The 21,741-nt window shown below is 40.3% G+C and overlaps 1 protein-coding gene across 1 annotated transcript in view; it reads right to left on the bottom strand.

The window, feature by feature from the left end:
* Positions 1-20,993, bottom strand: part of HSF5 (heat shock transcription factor 5) — a 46,965-nt gene extending 25,972 nt beyond the window's left edge. Inside the window, exons 1-2 of the mRNA XM_090257303.1 lie at positions 20,402-20,993; positions 13,444-13,818 (exon numbers count right to left, since the gene is read on the bottom strand). Coding sequence (XP_090113429.1) covers positions 13,444-13,818; positions 20,402-20,993 — 967 coding nt within the window. The remainder of the gene's footprint in view (positions 1-13,443; positions 13,819-20,401) is intronic.
* Between the last annotated feature and the right edge of the window lie 748 nt (positions 20,994-21,741).

The raw sequence follows: 21,741 nt of genomic DNA, 5'->3' as shown, positions 1-21,741 counted from the left end.
CTCCAAAGCACATGCCCTTGAATATATCACAATACTTCCCTAATCTCGTCTTTTTCCTAAAATATAACATTTTGATATTAATCAAACTCTACTTGAATATTCTTAAGGTGTTTTTATTATAAGGTGTAATTTTCTCTTTTTATGTTCACATTTTCCATATTTTCAGTGTGTTAATAAAATTACTAAGTAATCTCATTCCAAAATCTTTGAAAGGAAATTAGCTCAAGGATTGTAAAAATACATTGAAATGCTTTCCTCTTTCTCCTTTATTGACTACTGATATTTGAAATGTCAGGAAAGTATATTAGAAATACATATTTTCTTATTATATCAATGTGCAATTTAAGGGATTAAATTTTTCACATGAAAGGAAAAACTTGAAATAATGGACAGAATTCTAGTTCAGATACAGATATTACAAAGTCAAGCTCTTGTCACTTCCAATACAGGTTAGGCAAACAGGTTCTTACACTACATTCTTAGAGATTATTCAAATCCACAGTTAAAATGTTTTGGATCTGAACTTGGTTTCCCAGGAGATGTGAAAGCATAAATATTCTATGAAATAAGTTAAATGAAAAAAAGCCAAACACTGAGGAGGACTCTGTAGGGTTTGCCAAAACTCTGAAAACGACTGGGGACTCTTTTCTCAAGTTTTAACAGCTTAAGAAAAACCTAGCCCCCTAGTGGCAGGAAAAGACTCAGTCAGAAGCTATAGGTTTATACCCAATCAGGGCACCATCAGTGTTTCATTAAAAATAAATCAATGAAAGGTATTATTAGCTTTATTTATCTGATATTGCTATGTTTGATTAAAACTGTTAAAAGCTACGCATTTTAAATAGTTGTTAAAAGTGTACTTTGAAATAACTTCCTTGGAGAAATATAATAGAACATACAACAGAGACAATATCTGTAGTTGATAGCTGATTTTGTTATCTAAGGAAATGGAAAAATAGTGAAATGTCCTTTAAAGTGACCAGTAATGCCCTGGCTGGTGTGGCTCAGTGGGACGAGCGTTGGCAGCCAGCAAACTGAAAGGTCGTTGGTGTGATTCCAGGTCAGGGCACATGCCTGGGTTGCGGACCAGGTCCCCAGGTGGAGGCCCGTGAGAGGCAACTGATTGATGTATCTCTCCTTTTCTTGCTTCCTCCCTTCCCCTCTCTCTAAAAAATAAATAAAATCTTTTAAAAAATTAAGTATCCAGTAACAAATGGAAAGTAGAAAGGTACCTCAGGAAAAAAAGGACTTGAATAGATAATCCAAAAAGTTTCCTCAATGGCTATTTCCTTACCAGTGCAGTCTTACTTTGTATAGTTAACTAAAGAGAACAAAACCAGGTATTAGTAAGCTTATTGAATCCAAAAACCTAGCTAAAGAAATGCAACTGTCTCCTTGATACATGACAAATTAATCTAGTGTGTATTATGAGTTTATTACTATGTCCTAAAACACATTCTTCTGCATAAAAAAAACCTTCTAGTGACTTCCTGAAGGCAGTGTTAAGCCATTAAATTGAAATTAGAATGAAAAAGTGGAGTAATGAACAAGATTCTATTTCATATATAAATATAAAAGTTGATTACATTTTTAAAACAATTCTAGTAATTAAAAAAAAAAAAAAAAAAAGCCAGCTTACTAAAAACTATCCAAAGGTAAATTTTTTTAAATAAAAAATAATGGTAAAAAATTTCACTCCCACTATAGGTTAGGAAAACAAGTTCATACACTTTATCCTATGAAGGTAACTCAAATATATAATTTAAATGTTTTGAACTTGAAACTACTCCAGAGCAGTATAGTGTCAACAGTGAGAAAATGGCCAATATAAATGCTCAAAAAGAAAAACATCCTACTGGTAAGTTTAATTACAAGATGAATTAGTATAGCAATTAGAACCCCAACATCTCCTCATCTATGATGAGGTAAAGAAAAGATTATCTGGGCATATTCCCAAAAGAAGTGAAAGCAGAACAAGTAGTTGTGGACCCATGCAGCAGCATTATTCAAATAGCCAAAAGGTAAAAGCAGCAGTGTCTATCAAACAGATTAATGGATAAACAAAATGTAGTACATACATACAATGGAAAACCATTCGACATTAAAAAGAAAGGAAATTTTGACACATGCTACAACATCAGTGAATCTTAAAGATATTATACTAAGTGAAAGAAGCCAATTACAAGAGGACAAATATTGTATGAGTCTTCTTATGTGAGATTCCTACAGTTGTCAAATTCTTCAAGACAGAAAGTGAAATAGTGGTTGCCAGGAGCTAGAAGAGGAGAATGTGAAGTTAGTGTTTAATGGCTACAGAATTTCAGTTGTGAAAGAGGAAAAGTTTCCAGAGGTGGATAGTAGTAATGCTAGTATGACAATGTGGATGCATTTAATGCCACAGAACTGTACACTTAAAAATGGCTTAAATGGTAAATTCTATGTTATATATATTTTACCTCAATAAAAAGAAAGGCAGGACTTCCGGCCAAGATGGAGGTGTAGGTAGACACACTATGTCTCCCTCCACAACTAAGAAGGAATGCAACTACCTCAGAACTAGAGACAACCAGAAGTTCCAGAAGATCAAGCTGAATGGAAGTGCAACAAACAAAGATATAAAGAAGAAATACTCATCCAGACAGGTAGGAGGGGCGGAGAGGACGCGGTGTGGTGGTGGCGGCAGCGGCAGTGGCAGGACAGCAGAAAGCGCAGTCACACATTTTAAAAAGTGGGGAGGGACACCTGGGGAGCATTCCCAGTTCCTGACCAGACCACACAGCTCACGGTCCCAGCGCCAGGGAAAATAAAACCTTATTGCTCTGACTGTGCAAACCAGTGGGGGTTGGAGCGGAGGAAGAAACTGTTGGTCTCTCAGTAGAGTCTGCTTTTCTAAAGGGCCATCATGGTCCGAGGAGGTCTGCAGATACACCCACTCTCGGAACGACGGCCAGGGCAACAGCTAGAGAGGCACCAGTCCCATACAGAAGAAGTGCCTGGAAAAGTGGTGAGTGCTGAGCAAGCAGCATTGTTTCCTCTCAGACCCTTCTCCTACATACAGCACCACAATGTGGTGAAACAGGTCACCCATACTGATGAATATCTAAGGCTCCGCCCCTTACAACATAACAGGTGCAACAGCTCTACATAAGACACAGAGGCAAACAAACACAGGATCCTGTCAAGATGAGGAAACAGAGAAGTATGACCCAAGAGAGGGAACAGATCAAGGTTACAGTGTGCCAGTGGAGAACTAAGCGATGAAATAGCCAACCTAACAGATGAGGAGATGGACAACCTAACAGTTGCAGAATTCAAAACACTGGTGATAAAGATGCTCGCAGGCTTGACAGATATGCTTAAGTATGGCAAACGTATAAGGGGAGAAGTGAAGGCTATGCGAAATGAAACAAAGGAAAATCCACACAAAACCAATGGAGAAGGGAAGGAAATTGGGGTTCAAATCAATGATTTGTAACATAAGGAAGAAAAAACCAGTCAACCAGTACAGAATGAGGAAACAAGAACTGAAAAAAATGAGAGGCTTAGGAAACTCTGGGACAACTTTAAATGTACCAACACCTCAATCATAGGGGTGGCAGAAGGAGAAGAGGAAGAGCAAGAAATGGAAAGCTCATGTGAAAAAATAACAAAGAAAAACTTCCCTAATTTGGCAAAGGAAATAGACACAAGTCCAGGAAGCATAGAGAGTTCCAAACAAGCTACACCCAAAGAGGATCACACCAAGACACATCATAATTAAAATGCCAAAGGTTAAAGACAAAGAGAGAATCTTAAAAGCAGCAAGAGAAAAGCAGAGAGTTCCTACAAAAGGGTGCCTATAAGACTATCAGCTGATTTCTCAGAGGACACTTTGCAGGCAAGAAGTGACTGGCAAGCAGTATTCAATGTGATGAAAAGCAAGGACCTACAGTCAAGATTACTCTATCCAGCAAAGCTATTATTTAGAATGGAAGGGCAGATAAAGTGTTTCCCTGACAAGGTGAAGCTAAAGGAGTTCATCATTACCAAGCCATTATTATATGAAATGTCAAAGGGATTTACTTAAGAAAAAGATCAAAACTGTGAACACTAAAATGACAACAAACTCACAACTATCAACAACTGAATCTAGAAAATTATAACAAAATCTAACTAAGCAAACCAAAATAGAAATAGAATCATAGGTATGGGGATCATTTGGAGGGTTATCAGTTGGGAGGGCGAAGGGGGAGAAATGGGGAAATGGTGCAGGGACTAAGAAGCATAATTGGTAGGTACAAAATAGACAGGGGGAAGTTAAGAATAATATAGGAAAGGGTGAAGCCAAAGAACTTACATGCATGAACCACAGACACAAACTAAGGGGGGTGAAATTACTGGAGGGAATGGGGGGTACTGGCAGAGGGGAGAAAAAGGGGGAAAAATTGGGACTACTGTAATGACATAATAAAATATTCTTTAAAAAAAGAAAGACAAATAATAATTGTGCTTTTGCTTAGTTTCTTCTGGCAGCTAAAGAGAACTTCCTGGTATATCTATGCCAAATCCCTCTTTCCATGAGAACAAAATCAAGCCTTTTCGGAGAAACTAATACAGACTACCTGAGCACAAGAGTAACAGCATCAGAAATCTCTTTACAACTCCAGATTCTGTATTTATTTATGCACATTAGGTCGGATTAGAAGCCTAAAGATAAAATTTTAGAATTTAAATGTACTTTAAAACAACAATAAGCAACTTTTTCCCCAAGAATCAATTCAAAAAAATTTTAAATAACGATAATATACTTTTCAATAAAAAATTTAAAAATTGTATGTACCTTGGAGGGATATATATATTATTACAAATTAGTTAGCCTTTAAAGTATTAATATCTAGACTCATTTGAAAGACAGCTTTTAAACTATTTTATCCTTTATATGTATGTATAGTGTTTTAAGTTTTAGTCTATTCATATATATTAATTCATTTAATCCCTGACCCAAATACATGTTGCCACTTTATACAAAGGGAAATTGAAGCTGAGTGATATGAAATAACCCGTTGAAGTTCATGGTGGATGATTAACTGCAAAGCTGGGACTAGAATTATTTTGTTCCATTCAATACATTATTTACTAAGGGCCCAGTATAGCCAAGCACTATGTTAAGTGCAGGCAGATACAGAAATGAATGAAAGGGAGCCCCACTCTTCAGAGGCCCCAAACGGGACCTCCCTTTCTAGCAGCTGAAGTATGTTGTCTCTGCTTGAGCAGGGTGAGTCAGTGACCCAGGACAGTCCTACTGCCACCAGTAGCATAGAAGGGAAGGTCCCTCCACCAATCTCTTGTCTACCCTATCTTAGAGTAACTAACTCATGGGAAGAGATACACCAGGAAAGGCCCTCAAAAGCAAAGCAAAACAAAACGTACACCTTTCTTTGAGAGGCAGGCAGGCAGCAGGGCACAGTGCCTCTGCCGAGTTGTGCTTCAGTTTCCTAATCTATAAAATTAGGATAATTATATTGCCTATAAGATTGTTATGATGATTAAGTGAAGTAATATTTGGAAAGTACTCAGAACAGTGCCTCGTCATAGTGATTGCTATATAAATATTTGTTAAATATGAGATGAAAGGCATCTACAAAATGCTAATCACTGCTTTGAGCTTAAAACTTTACTTTGGGAAAAAAGGCAGTTGATTTTGAGCCAATTCAGCATTATAACATTAGTCAAAGGAAAAGAATTCCACAATACAAAATTCTCTCTGTATATAAATACAGTAATATTCCTATATTTGTTCAAATATATAATATGTAGAATAGAAAGCTCTAAAATGAAATTTTTATTTTTTTATTTTTATTTATTTATGTTTTATTGATTATGCTGTTACAGTTGTCCCAATTTCTTTTCCCTCTGCTCCCCTCCACCTAATGACCCTCCTCCCTCCATTTGCCCTCCCCCTTAGTCCATGGCCATTGGTTGTGCACATAGTTCTCAACATCTTCCTGTCTACTCCACTCCCTCCTACTATACTTAATTCCTGCATCATCTCCCTCCCTTTCCCCCCTTCCCCCTCCCCACTGACCTTCCCCCAATATGTTCCCCATACCTGTAATTCTTTTTCCACTCTCGTTGCCTACTTAGTTTGCCTTTGTTCTGATTCCCTAGCTTCTGTTGTTGGTTGTTGTGATATAGTTTTCATTTTAATGTTCATAGTTTTGATCTTCTTTCTCCTAAACAAGTCCCTTTAACATTTTGTATAACAGTGGTTTGGATCTGATGAACCCCTTCAGTTTTACTTTGTCCTGGAAGCACTTTCTCTGCCCTTCCATTCTGAATGACAGCTTCACTGGATAGAGTAATCATGGTTGTAGGTTTTTGCTTTTCATTACTTTGAATATTTCTTGCCAGTCCCTTCTTGCCTACAGAGTCTTCTTTGAGAAATCAGCTGATAGTCTAATTGGGGCCCCTTTGTACATAATTCTCTTCTTCTCTCTTGTTGCTTTTAAGATTCTGTCTTTATCCTTAATTTTTGACATTTTGATTATAATGTCTCTTAGTGTGGTTCTCCTTGGGTCCAGTTTATTTGGAACTCTCTGTGCTTCCTAGATCTGTAAGTCTATTTCCTTACCCAGGTTGGGGAAGCTCTGCTTCATTATTTTTTCACATAATTATTCAATTTCTAGTTGTTCTTCTTCACCTTCTGGCAATCCTATGATTCAGATGTTGGCCCGCTTATAGCTGTCCCATAGGTTTCTGAGCCTCTCCTCATTTCCCTCACTTTTCATTTCTTTTCTGCACTGGTTGACTGCTTGTTCCTTCCCTATGTTCTGATTTGTGGATTTGATCCCTGGTTTTCTTTCCCTCACCACTTGTTTCGTGTGTGTTTTCGTTCATTTTAGCAGGACTAGCCTTCATTCCTTCCCCATCTTGATTAAGACCCGCTGTTAATTCTGTAAGCTATCTTATAACTATAGCTCTGAACATAACCTCAGAAAAATTATCTATCTGTTGGTCCATTAAATCATGTATTTGCTGTCTGGTCAGCTGTGTGATTGGGATCTCTTTCATGATCCCTACCATCCTGACAGTTTTCATTTACCTTTTCTTCTTGGGCGGGACTGTCACAACTCCTATGCTATAGGGGGCAAAGCCCCGTCCACTCATCACCGGGTGGCCCTTCTCACCATGCTGTGGCATTTTCTGTGAGGGCGGGGGCCCGAGATGGATTCCTGCCATTCACTCTCTGCTGAGACCGGGAGCCTCCTCCTCCATCCCCACGCCCTCTGGGCCTCACAGTCCAAGGCAATGGGGGCCTGCCTTCCCCGGAATTGGAATCGCGAGCTGATGGGTTTGTTCTGCAGCTAGGGGTGCTCCCAGGCACTTCTCACCTCCCCTTATATACGGGTGTCTGTGCTTACCGCCATCCTGCCACTGTCGCCTCTGCTGCTGCCACTGCCAGCACAGCTTGATATCTCCACCCCCGCTTCGCCCCTCCTACCCGTCCGGAAGAGCACCACTTGTTTATGACTTCATACGCTGGACTTCCATGTAGCTTTATTTTCTGGAACTTCTGGTTATTTCTGGTTTTGCAGTAGTTGTATTCCTTCTCAGTTGTGGAGGGAGAAGGAGCATGTCAGTCTAGGCCTCCATCTTGGCTGGAAGTCTCGAAATTTTTATTAAAAAAGAAAATTAAATTATAGCAGCACACTGAAAACAACATCAGAGGAAAAAAGTTAAATTCAAGATAGGGTAAAAGTAAAAAGAGTCAACTAAATACTGGATCTACAACATGATGTCTTTGAAGGAGCGATAAGAGCGAAAACAATGTAAATAAGCTAGGCATAGAAAACATACACTCAAGAGAGGAATGAAAAATGTAAGAAATTATTCAGATGAGTCATTTTATAAGTCTCAATGTTTGGCTTTACTAGAGACATTGATTTATGAGATACAACAAAATTCAAAACTTGCTGGCTATATTAGATCCAAATTTATTTTCAATATAAATAATTGTCAAATGAAATTGGATGTTGTTTTTTACTAAAAGTTCATCAGACCTTCAAGTCATAAAGCTCACTTTGAAAGGATTTAAGTATGACCATTTTCAAATTAGTTACTTTATTAGGACTTACAGAGCTGTATTTGGGAGTGTTTGTTATTCTGCCTCTGAAGATAATATCCTATTTAACTTTGGGAAAGTTATTTGTGATGCTCTTCATAAATAAGTACTTACTAAGTTATTGGTTAAATTGCTTACTACTTTTTGCTTCTTTTACCTAAAGTTTGAAAGAATTAAGTACTTGTACAGTATTTTTATGGCACTTTCTTTTCCATAGTAGGTCTTTTGTATTTAACAGTACAACTTTTTGTTTATATAGTACATCAGAATGTTCAAAAACAGTTTGCCTACTTTATATTATAGAACTACTCTATGTATTAGAAGTCTTCATGAGATCATGAGATTTCTTATTCTCATGACCTCAGAAACTCTACGGTCACTTCAGTTATCACTATTAAAGAAGATAAAGCAGAAATTTAGATAACACAAGATTCTACTTCATATGCACTGTACACTGTCAAAACATCAGCAGAACTTACTTGTCCTTTTAATGTTTCTTTCCTTGTCTTTACCTTGAACTCTTGGAGACTATTTTCAAGTTATAAATTTATATACCAGCTAACATAAAATATTTTTAAATAACATATCCTAAATCATAATAATTTAACAAATAGTATTTCTATAATGAATTAATGATATTAACTGTTTGTAGCATTTTCTATAAATAATATATAACTGATTATCATAAAATTTAGAAATAGGAGTTTCTAAGAGGATTGTTTGGAATTTGGAATACATTTTTCCCATAGAAACAACATCATACAGGCTAGTTTGACTCCTGAGCCAGACTATAACCATCCTTACCTTAAGTGTCGGTCTAATGGCAATATAGAACTTAACCGCCACACCTAACATGTCCATAAAAAAATGCCTCCAAAATTCCAAATTGGAAGGCCAAGCACATTTTTACATCTCCCTGCTACAGTCCTTCCAAATTTCAACTCCCCAGAAGTTTTTGAGTCTTTAGTAAGTTTAAGGAGGAGGGTTTGGAGAGGGGTTAGTAAAGGAAAGAGCAACATTTGTTGGTAAAGGAGGGGAGGTATAGGGTTACTGTCTAGTTTAAGGGCTACAGAATATAAAGCATGTGTTAGGAAGACACAGACTGTATGTATATATGCCATGAATACAGGGAATGCAGCCAAAATATAAGGTAGATAGCCATGTCTAATGTGTTTATTAAAATACTGGGTTAAACTCACTAATAAAAATATGACCCTATTTGTTGCTATGCATAAAATACATAACTCATAACATGAAATTAGTCATCTTCTGTTTTTAAAGATCACATAGATATTTTTGTTGTTCAATGAAATAGCTGGCAATCTGGAAAAATACTAGGCCTCAACCTTTTTAAGTTAAAAGCATTTAATTTCTAATAGGCAAAATGATTAAAAGTGCTAAATCATCTTTACTCCATATAATCCCTGCCCCCTTTTCTTCTTCAGTCCATGAAAAGAGTAGTAGCTCAAAAAACCTATAAAACCCAATTTAAACTTTGGTTTTATTATTTTAATATTATTAAAGTTAAATGCTTTAGGAAATTAAGCAATCCCTTTTACTACTATATTTAGGTAGAATGCAATGAGCCCATAGTAAAAGAATATAGACTTCCGGTCAAGATGGAGGCATAGGCAGACATGGCTTGCCTCTTCACAGAATCTCATTAAAATTACAATTAAAATATAGAACCACCATCATTCAAAACTGTCAGAAATTGAGCTGAATAAAAGTCTGACAACTATGGAATTAAATAAACCATATTCATCCAGACTGGTAGGAGGGGTGCAGACATGGAACTGGCTGGTCCCACACCTATGTGTGGTGGATAAAAATTCGGGAGGGATATCTTGGGAGCAAGGAGTCCCAGCTCCACAGCTGGACCCCCAGCCCAAGGTTCCAGTGTCAGGAAGACAAACCCTCACAATTTCTAAACACAAAAACCAATGGGGATTGAGTTGGTGAAAGAAACTGCTGGAGCCCCAAGCATTTCCTCTTAAAGAACCCACACACTGACTCACCTACCCAGACTCACTCTCTCTGAGCTCCAGCACCAGGGTAGCAGTTTGAAAGGCACCAATGGCACAGTGGGAGAAACTGGGGTGTCAGGCATCAAGGCAAGCCCTACCCCCAGAGTCACTGAGCTGGCAAGCTGGTGCCATATCTGAGACTCCATCAACCAGGCTAACACTGTTTGACCCACCTTGGAGATCCCCAGAGACTCTGCCCCACCCAGCTTATGGTCAACCCAAGCTGCTTTTCCATATGAATGGCTGGTCTTAGCTCTTGAACAAGCAACAGCTGGTCTCAGTGAGCCCCAGTGTGGCACCAGCAGCAGCCAGCCTAGATTCACAGCTTGGCTTCACCCGGGCATCTCCAAGCCCAGCACAAGTAGCAGCCATCTCAGATTGCTTTAAGCTCAGGCAGGGTGGTCCCAGGCAAAACACAGGTGGGGGCTGATCTTGGCCTGCACCATCCAGGGAACCCCAGGGCCAGCACACCCAGTGGATAGCTACAGACAACATCAGAGCACCACCACCCTGCCCCTGCACAGCTGATCCACGATGGAGGGTGGAGGTGGGTGGTAAATGGTCATGGCCAATCCTTTTGCAGCTGACTGGCCTGGGTAAATCCCTCCCATTGATCTGCCAACAGCAACCAAAGCTCAACTACAGGAGGAGAATGTACTCAGCTCATACAAAGGGTGCACCTCAAGTACCCAGCTGGGGTAATAGGGGAGGCTGTGCCACTGGACACCCACTACCTTAGGCCACACTACCAAGACAAGTCAAAGCAGCTTTATCTAACACATAGAAACAAACACAGGGAGGTTGCCAAAATGAGGAGACAAAGAAACATGGCCCAAATGGAAAAACAGAGCAAAACTCCAGAAAAAGAGCTAAACAGACTGGAGATGAGCAATCCATCATATGCAGAGTTCAAAACACTGGTTATAAGGATGCTCAAGGAACTTAATGAGAACCTCAGCAGCATAAAAAAGATCCAGTCAGAAATGAAGCATTCACTAATTGAAATAAAGAACAATTTACAGGGAAACAACAGTAGAGTGGATGAAACCGAGAATCAAATCAATGACTGGGAACAGAAGGAAGCAAAAAACAACCAATCAGCGCAACAAAAAGAAAAAAACAATCCAAAAAAATGAGGATAGTATAAGCAGTCTCTGGGACAACTTCAAGAGGTTCAAAATTTGCATCATAGGTGTCCCAGAAGAAACAGAGCAAAAAATTGGAAATATGTTTGAAACAATAATGAAAGAAAACTTCCCTAATTTTGTGAAGGAAATAGACATGCAAGTCCACAAGCACAGAGTCCGTAACAAGATGGATGCAAAAAGGCTCACTACAAGACACACCATAATTAAAATATCAAAGGTTAAAGATAAAGAGAGAATCTTAAAAGCAGCAAGAGAAAAGAAGTTAGTTACCTACAGGGGAAATCCCATAAGACTGTCCAGCTGATTTCTCAAAAGAAACTTTGCAGGCTAGAAGGAATTGGCAAGAAACATTCAAAGTCATGAAAAGCAGGGGCCTACAGCTAAGATTGCTTTACCCAGCAAAGCTATCATTTAGAAGCGAAGGGCAGATAAAGAAGTTTCCAGACAAGAAAAAAACTGAAGGAGTTCATCCTCACCAAACCATTATTATATGAAATGGTAAAGGGACTTATTTAAGAAAAAGATCAAAACAATGGACAATAAAATGGCAAAAATACATATCTATCAGCAATTGAATCTAAAAAACAAACTGAGCAAACAAGAACAGAGACAAATTCATGGATATAGAGAGCCTTTTGATGGTTGCCAGATGGGAGGAGGGTGTGGGGGAATGGGTGAAGAGGTGAGGAGAGTAAGAAGTACAAATAGGTAGTTACAGAATAGCCATGGGGAGGTAACGTACCAGGGGCACATTCTGGGGAGGGGCGATGCAGCACTCAACCACGCATTCGCATTACAGGGTGATCAGTGCTGAGGTGGGATGAAGCACAGATATCACAAGGCCCTTTTGGGGCTGGCTCCTCTGGTCCCCTAAATGCTGAGCTGAAGGGCTGCCCAGAGGCAAGACCTCAGAGCATCCTGCTGCTCACCCCCCACGCCACCACACACACAGGCATGGACTACCGCCGCACCCCACTCCCACCTCCAGCAACCATCCCATATTCCCAGAGTTTCATATATATCTATTCTTCCCAAAACAGGATCCTATCAAATGTTTTTTAAAAAAAGACTATAGTTGGATATTACAGCTAGAAAACAGTATGTTACAAACAGAATAGTTATCAGATTTATAATTTTAAAAGGCAACAAATTATTTAATTCCCTTTTCTAATTTATATTCCTTCCATTTACTTTAGCTCTTGATAGCATCCTGAGAGAAACAATCTAACAAATACCTCTAGAGATTGCTCCCAGATCTACATATTTTGAGTAAATTAATATTCCTAGAGCCTTAATTCATAGGGCAAACAAATGCCCCTTTCTTCTCTCTCTGGTCTTTTCTGGAAGACTTGACCCTTGTCTTGTTCCTATTGCCCCATTTCATCACTGTGTAAAGAACACTACATGAAACACACACTACAGCATGGTGTTCCTGCAAAACAGAATATACAGTTGAATAAAATGGTAAGGCTATTACCTTGCAAAAATGTATCCCGACCCCAACACACACACACACACACCCCCCAGAAGCGAAACAGATGGTCATTAGCATAAGGATTCCCAATTAGGGGCCTGAGCTCTACCAGTATGTCTTCAATGCCCTTGGCTGAGCTCTCAGTCAGTTGTCACTGTCAGGTTCTCTTCTCTGCTGTTCCCCAGTTCTTAGTTGGCTGGAATTAACATTGCAGAGAGTGTATTGTCAAACCACACCATCATGTTTTTACTAAAAGAATGTAATTTAGTTTTAAGAGATGGAGAGCATGCTCTTTTATTATTAAACTTCATTACTGTGATACTAAAATGATTTCATTATGAGGTAATGTGACCTATAAAATTAAAATATATTATTTAATATATATATGATTTTTTTAAAAAAGTAATTCTGCACCAAGAACAGAGTTACAGCAATGTTCAGTGTATTGAGTCTTAATTTCATTACTAGGACATATTTCAAGAATACTAAAGTTTCACTAAAAACAGAATTTTCACAACCTTTAAGAACATGTGAAATTTTATATGCTTAAAAATGTCTTGATGAGAAATCTTTGACATTTCTTAGGTGCATATTCCTAGTATTTTTGTTTAAGCATTAAGAAATGCATTTAAAAATATAAATGCTCCTTATAAAGTACCTTAAGAGAAGCCATTGAACTTGAATTTCTCATACCTGTTGGATAGTAGGCTTGGGAGTACTGTGCTGAGGGTGTGTAGTTACTATATTTTTGGGAGGAGCTGACCATTGTTTGAGGACCTTGCTGAACATGTACAGATGTGGTGCTGGGCTGCAGGGTATAGGTAACTTCAGTTGGAAACCTCTGCAGTACGGGAAATGGAACCCCTTTATCTGAAAACGTGGGAGATGCTTCTACTTGTCCTGGGTGTATTCCAAGGGAGTTCTGCCATGTTCTAGGAGGAATCGGGGTCCGATCTAAACCTTTCAGAGAGTAAGTACTGTGGTTGTGAGATGAAGTTGATACGAAGGAATAAGGAGAGAGGCTATCTCGCCGGAATGACCGATGACATTGTCCTACAGCCACTGGTCCTGCATAAAAAAGGAAGAGCACAGTTATTAATTTTACACTACACTGCTGGAAGTGGGAAACCAAAAGACAAAAAATACATACTGCTCTTCACCTATGAAATGTTGAGTTTTCAGTCATTTTTAACACAACAGAAATTAAGTATTGCAAAAACAAGTTCAGAATCCAGAATATGGTATTACACATACATTGCTAAAAAAATAACCCAATAAACTTTTGTTTGGGTCTCAATATGACTGTCATAAAGTGGCAAAACTCTATAATTAAATCAAATGTTAAATTAAATATTCAATGTTAAATGCCTTTTATAAATCATTCAGTCATCTTACCTTGACTTCAGTTGATTGACCCTAATTTTTCCAATCTGTAAGCTACTTCCTAGAAGTTTTAGAAATTCCATTCTGTCCTTCAAATCATTTAGGAACCTTAATAACAGGTACAAAAATAAGCACTCTACCATATATATAAAAGAAATAAGTGTGGAATAGGCCCTGGCCAGGTAGCTCAGTCGGCTGGAGCATCATCCTGATATGCAAGGTTGTGGGTTCAATCCCCGGTGAGGGCACATATAAGACTCTACCAATGAATGCATAAATAAATGGAACGACAAATTTATGTCTCACTTTCCCTTTCTCTCTCTCTAAAGTCAAACAAAATATTTTTTTAAGTGTGGAACAAATAAAAACTATAATACCAACTAAAAAGAAATTGAATGTTCTTTGCTCCCTTTCAATTAAAAAAAAAAAAAAGATAATCTTAGCAGAAAAGTCAGGCTTGAAAACTTTGACTTAGTTCTCTTCTTCATTCCTTAAATCAATCAATAATTTTCCATAGTCTTTTTTTCTTCAGACTATCTCTAGTAGTGTCCCTTCCTAATAGCAGTAACTCTCAAAAACTGATTTACACCTCAGTCATCTGGAGAGTCTGTTTGTTAAAACTCACATACTCAGGCCCAGAAATTCTGATTATTTGCTTTCTTTTATCTAGAAAGGTAGAAAGGAATTAAAAAGTGGATATGAGGAAGAGAAAGGGCAATACTATGTAATAAGGAAAAGGAAAATATAAATGTTACAGTCTGGACTTATTTTATAGAATATGGTTCTTGAACATAAACAAGGCTAGCCCAATTTATTCCTAGACAGGACTTTATGTATTAAATTATGTGGTTCACAAATGCCATGTAATTTGTTTTATTAAACAAATCTATAAAACAGAGGGAAAATTTAATTTATATGCTACTCATCTGTTAAACTACATGGTGAGAAATGGCACTCAAATACTTACTTTTTCAAATAGATAATCTGTAAACCCATTCTACATGGTACACACCATTCATTTTATTTCTATGGTGTTTGGTTCCTCTAAAGAATAAAGCATTAGAGAGTGTTCCTAACTACTTATGGTTTGGCCCTACCTGATGCAAATTGAATTTTGCTCATATAAATGCTTTAAAAAATAATGAAGAAAAAAGAAAAAAATTAATGCCAAAAATAAACAAATATATACATACAAATATGCACAAAAAAAATCTGGAACCCTGGAAATCAAAAACTCTAAACCTAATGGGGAAAAAGAAATCTTAGTTCCAAAGATGGTACTTAAATGATATAGCTCTTAAAACGACTTTTCCTTTTAAGTATAAAAGATAGTTTTTATGTTACTTGACTAGCAATTCCATATGTATGCACACTGTGAACTCACCACTGACAATTCTTTCTTTTAAAACCTAGAAACATTTTTTGCTCTTCGCAACAGGTATTTCTGAGGTCCAACACTTGACTTTTCCTTGGACATTTCATGTGCTAGAACTACATATTGCTACAGCATGCAACAGCTCACTAATCCTTTTTCTACCCTCTTTAAGCTGTTGATGAGTTTTCAGACTGTCAATAATTTAAGCAGCTAATTTAAGAATTCTCTATCTTGATTTCTCAATTTCTGGTTTAGATCTGGATTAAAAGATAAATTCTACTTCTATCAAGACAAATTCTGAGTGATGGCCAAATATTTACACGTTTTAGATGCTGCTAACAGAAAATCACTGTTAGAATTAGAAGAACATTCCTTTAAATTTGTTTTTTGAAATAAAAATCTAAGACATGTTCAGCTCTCATTTATTCTTCTGTTAAGAATTACCTCATAGGGTTATATTCCAACGTTACAGATCATCACCTGTGTCTTCAGAATACTTTTAAGATATATTTGGCAAAATTTAACTACAGAGTTTGGGAAATGCAAGGCAGAATGAATTTCTGTTCTTAGAAGTTCTATTCTTTCTGTATGAATGAATCTGAACTAATCAATCCCCAGGAAAAGAACTTGCCTCTTGTCCAAAACCTGCTTCGTGAAGAGCTTGGTAGCCCCAGGAAAAAGAGCTTACTACTGCTCAGACTTAGTTTAGAAAGTTTTTTTTTTTTTTTTTTTTTTTTTTTTGGTCTTCTAATTCCTCCTTTTATTTTTATTTTTTTTATTTTTTTTTTAAGATTTAATGTGTTTTATTGATTAAAATATTACATTTGTGCCACTTTCCCTTCCCTCTGCTCCCCTCCACCCGGTGGCCCCCTCCCTCCAGTTGTCCCCCCCTTTTAGATTATGTCCATTAGTTGTGCTTACAGTTCCTCCCAACCTCTCTCCGTCTATTCCATTCCCTCCTACCATGATCTCCAATTCCTATATCATCTCCCTCCCTCTCCCCACTCCCCCTCCCTGTTGACCTCCCCCCATTATATTTCCCTTACCCACAGTTCCTTTTCCACTCTCGTTGCCTGTTTCGTTTGCCTTTGTTTCATCTCCCTAGCTTCTGTTTTTTAAACCAGTCCCTTTAACTTCTCATATAACAGTGGTTTGGATCTAATGAACTCTTTCAGTTTTATTTTGTCCTGGAAACACTTTCTCTGTCCTTCTATTCTGAATGACAATTTCGCTGGATAGAGTATTCGTGGTTGTAGGTTTTGGATTTTCATTACTTTGAATATTTCTTGCCAGTTCCTTCTTGTCTGTAGGGTTTCCCTTGAGAAGTCAGCTGATAGTCTAATTGGGACCCCTTTGTACATAATTCTTTTCTTCTCTCTTGCTGCTTTTAAGATTCTCTCTTTATCTTTAATTTTTGACATTTTGATTATAATGTGTCTTGGAGTGGTTCTCCCTGGGTCCAGTCTCTTGGGAACTCTCCTTGCTTCTTGGACCTGCAAGTCTATTCCCTTCCCCAAGTCTGGGAAGTTCTCCTTTATTATATTTTCACTCAATTTTTCAAGTTCTAGTTCATCTTCCTCATTCTCTGGCAAACCAATGATTCTTATGTTGGGCCTTTTATAGCTGTCCCAGAGGTTTCTGATCCTCTCATTGTTGCTTGCCATTTCCTCTCGCTGCATTAGTTGACTGCTAGTTCCTTCTCCATATTCCAGTTTGTTGAAATGGACTCTGGATTCCTCACCATCTGTCTCATATGTGGTTTTGTTCCTTTCGTTATGAAAGTTTTTCGCTTCTTTCATATCTTTTTCCTGCTCTTTTGTGAATTCTGTAAGCCACCTGATAACAATGGCCCAGAACTGAGCCTCTGACAGGTTTCTTATCTGTTCATCTGTCAGGTTCTCTATCTGCTGTCTGGTGAGCTGCACCACCGGGATCTCTATATTTGTCTGCCACATTTTGACAGATGCGTTTTGTTTTCCTGGGCTGGCTGTCGGGAGCAGGGGGCAGTGCCTGCGTACGCGTCACAAATCAGCGACCGGCAGGCGCGCGACCTATTTCGCAGCCCTGTGGTGCTTTCTGTGGGGGCGGGGGTCCAAGATGGATTCACACAGTTATTCAGCTAGGAGACCGGGATCCGTCCTCCCGCCCCCCTGGGCCTCACTGTTCAAGGCGATGCTGCGGCTGCTCCCCAGCGCCGGAGTCGCGCAGGAGTCGCGCAGGCCAGGGGCTTGATTGGAGTCGCGCACCTCCAGGATTTTTCGCAGCCCCGCCCCGCCGCTCCGCAAGCAGCTTTGCCTTCTTTAACTCTTACCTGCCCAAATGGCACCGCTGGTTTATAACTTCATATGTTGGGCTTCCGTGTAGCTTTATTTTCTGGAATTTCTAGTTATCCTTTGTTTTGAAGTAGTTGTATTCCACTATAGTTGTAGAGGGAGACCTAGCGTGTCCGTCTAAGCCTCCATCTTGGCCGGAAGTCAGTTTAGAAAGTTTTAACAAATATTTTTAAAATTGCTACTAAAAGCAAAATAACAGTGGCCAAAAAAAAAAAAAAAAAACAGAAAGGAAAAGAAAAAATGTGATCCTTACACTCTCATCAAGACATTTCAAAAAGTAAAAAGGACAGCAGGCTCAGGGATCTAGATAAAAGAACTAGATCCTAAAACAGAGGATTGTACTGGAAGAAATAGCAGTATTCAAACCCTACACTGAAATAGAACACTAAAAACAAAAAGGGACCTAAGAAGTAGCAGCATATAACAAAAACAATTCAAGTAGAATAAAAATTAAATGAGGAAAAACAGGAGCAAAGGACTTAGAACATGGAATTAAAGCAAAACAAAATTGGGCAAGCATTCTTGAACTTAGAATTACATTCTATGCAAACTAGTAACACTATTCCCTAGAGAACCAAGTCTGGTGTAGGCAATCCATATCTGACACACCTTGTGCATATACCAACAGGTAAAATGGTTAAAAAAAAATTATGAAAACTACAATAATTTAGGTATACATGGATTGCTGTATTGTCTATACTAGAAAAATATGAACTGCATGTTTTTCAACAAATAATCTTTAAAATGCTGGCCAACGGAAATAGAAGTGAAGAAAATCTGACCCTAGAAATCTCCTGTAGTTCTTCAATTAAAATGGGCTCTGTCCTTAAATATAATTAGATTTAGGATACATGAGGGAAAAAGAAAATCAGATAAGAGAAAAAAGTGAGCAAGAGTTGGTTTTTATGTTTATATGTATGCATGTATGATTCTTTGTTTTAAGTGGTTATCCTATGGCTCTCAAGAACCCATCTTCCAGTCTTTTCTCCTTATGCTCACCGGACACACAACCTGAAAAACATACACCCACGGCAGAGAGTCTGCCAAGTGAGTGCCATGGTATCGTCTCCACTGCCTTTCCCCATTCCGTTCCCCACCCACATCAATGGCCATCACAGGCAAGTAGCTTAATATGCCTTCAGAATTCCTTTAGAACATTCCTATGCCACTGCTATTTTTCCAGCTTGGTACTAGAACTCTAACCTAATCCCTAATCTTCTAAACTCCAGACACAACCTAACCCCTTCTAAATTCCAAACCAACAAAGTGCTGCCTCATTCATAACTCTGGGCTTAGGTTAAATTGAATACAGGTGTTACTTTTTTTGTGTGTATTTTTAAAGTTTTCCATAACTGAAAAGTAACCCAGAAATCTTTATGTTAAATCCATGTTAACACGCTGAAAATGTTTCTGTTACTCTCCTACTTGAAGGTAAGGCACAAATTCTCAATATTATATCCTGTTATTTTCTTGGCATTCATACCGTAGATCCTTAAACAGAGAAAGGGGATACTGTCACTCTTACTTTGCTGGAAGAAGGGGAAGAGCATCAGAAATCAAGTTTATAACAATTATTTTCTATCACAGAGAATTTCTGAACTTATTAGTAACGACAGATTTATAAATATAAGTCTTTCAAATACTGGAAGATGGTAGCCAATAGTGAAAACTTCAAAGGCCCTACTATGTGAGCTTTCTAAAATTCTTTGTAACTAAAACTTAACCCACTGTAAAGAAACTCATTTTCTCCTTACATGTGTGCAACCATAACCTCTTAAAATCAGCATCAGCTCTCACTCGCTACAGTGAAAGAATTGTTCAGCCAATTCATCCCACATGGGAACAATATCTGGTAAACAATAACATAAATTATTTCCTGCTCTTAAGATACATAAACAATGTCGTATCGTTGCCTACATTATTTGGAGCCCGTAATATTATTGTCATAACACTTCTTCCAAGATTTCTTAGTTGTGTCAATAGGTGGAAGATGGCGTGGCTCTTTAAGGACCAACATCCACTCACGGTACCTCGTTCCCTTTCCCTTGGGTGGTATAAATGGTTCAAGTTTTCCCGAGAAACTTGGCCGTGACTTTGTTCCTTCCTACCTTGGCCTTCATCATCTCCTCAAACTCCGCTCTGCTTCCGTTAGAGCAAAGGAGACCCTTCTGCGTTGCCTCTAGACAGGGCGTGTCAACCAGGGGCCTCTTACTATAGAGATGCTCACAGGTCTCACCAAGGTACGCTATGGAGGTGTGGGGTACCAGAGGGGTGCGGGAAGGGTAGAAAGAGAGCGAAAAGCAGAGGTCCCTTTGGCTGCTAGTGGACACAGAAGGGACTAAATGCCCACGGACTCTTTCCAGAGGAGGGACTGGCACCAAGTGGGCGCTGGTGCTCGCGAGAACGAGGCGGGTGTCGGGCCCTGTTTCTGGGGAAGCACAGCGGGAAGAGGATCATGGGTGCATTCTGGGCTCCACAGATGACGACGTGCGGCAGTGGGTGCTCTCTGAGCCCCTGGGCCCTGGGTGGGCGAGGAGCGAGGAGGCCCCGCGGGACTCACCCTGCGGCTCGGGCCGGGGCCCTGAGGGCGGCGGCGGCGGCTCCTGGTGCTGCAGCGGGGAGGTGGAGGCCGACGTGATGAGGAGCCTCTGGAAGCGGTTGGGCGGCCGGCAGGGCACCTTCAGGCCGGCCGCCAGCTTGGCCTTGTTGGCGCTGGTGAGCCTCTTGAGGTGCACGAGCAGCTGCGGCTGGTCGCGGCGGAAGTGCGGGCTGTGGAAGTGGTGGAGCGGCCCGTCGCCCGCCGGCCCGCTGCCCCCCGGCCCCGGCCGGGGGCCCGCAGCGCCCGGCCCGCCCAGCACCACCTTGCGGAAGCCATAGAGGTTGAGCTGGCGGATGAAGCTGGTGAAGTTGGTGGTTTTGAAGAGCTCAGGCTCGGCCCCCACGCCCCCGACGCCCGCCGCGCAGCCGCCGACTCCGGCTCCCGGCCCGGGCGGGCTAAGCAGTTCAGCCTCGAAGAGCGGCTGGTCGATGAGCAAGCCCTCGCCGCGGCCGTCCCAGCGAATGGAGCGGTACCGAGGGCTGTTCACCAACCGCCACAGCTTGGCGGGGAAGTTGTTGGGGTTGATGGGGGTGGAGAGCAGCGCCTCCTCCATCGCCCCCGCCCGGGCCCTGGGCCTCGCCCCACCGAGTCTGGCTCTCCTGCCCCGTTCTCGATCCCCCAGGCCTTCGCTGCGCCCTGCCCCCGCCTGCCAGCGCCCGGCCTTCACGGACCTGGGGACCGTTGGCGTCTGAGCCCCGCTGTGCCTTCCAGCGCGGCCAATGGGGCCTCGAGTTCCCACCGCGCGCCGGGAGGAGGCGCCTGGCAGCCCGCACTCTCATCGGCGCAGCACACCCGACACCCACGGCCCCGAGGGCTGCGCGTCGCCCGACCACGTGCGGCAGCTTGGGCCGGGTGAGAAGTGACGGAAGGAAGTCACATTCCCTCGGACTGCCACCTTGGGCTGGAAGTTGCTGTCCGCCAGTAGAGCTAAGTCCTGCAAAGAAACGAGCCCAGTTACCCACCGTGGAATACCAAGGTTCCTGTACTTCACTGTGGGCAGCGTGTGGGGATTCAGAATTCGGGAATGGTGCATTCGGCAACACCGAGGCAATCCTTCTAGAGAACAACGGGCCTAATTAACTCGGTAGTCTTTGTACTAACAGTTCAGTTGTTCATCTCTCCAAATAAAAGTGGTGATGGTGGTAGGGTACTATCCCGAGTAAACAAATTCACCTTCTAGATAACATTTTATATTTTTTAAAATTCACTTTTAAGCCAAGATTTTGCTCAGGACAATCTACTCAAGATGGGGTAAGAACTGAGGTGACTTTGAGGAGTTAATGAGGAGACTGTAGGCACAA

This window comes from Furipterus horrens, unplaced genomic scaffold (assembly GCF_987537825.1).
Source record: "Furipterus horrens unplaced genomic scaffold, mFurHor1.1.pri manual_scaffold_11, whole genome shotgun sequence".
Lineage (NCBI taxonomy): Eukaryota > Metazoa > Chordata > Mammalia > Chiroptera > Furipteridae > Furipterus > Furipterus horrens.
Note: the sequence above shows the minus strand (reverse complement) of the source record. Positions and strands in the feature narration are given on the sequence as shown.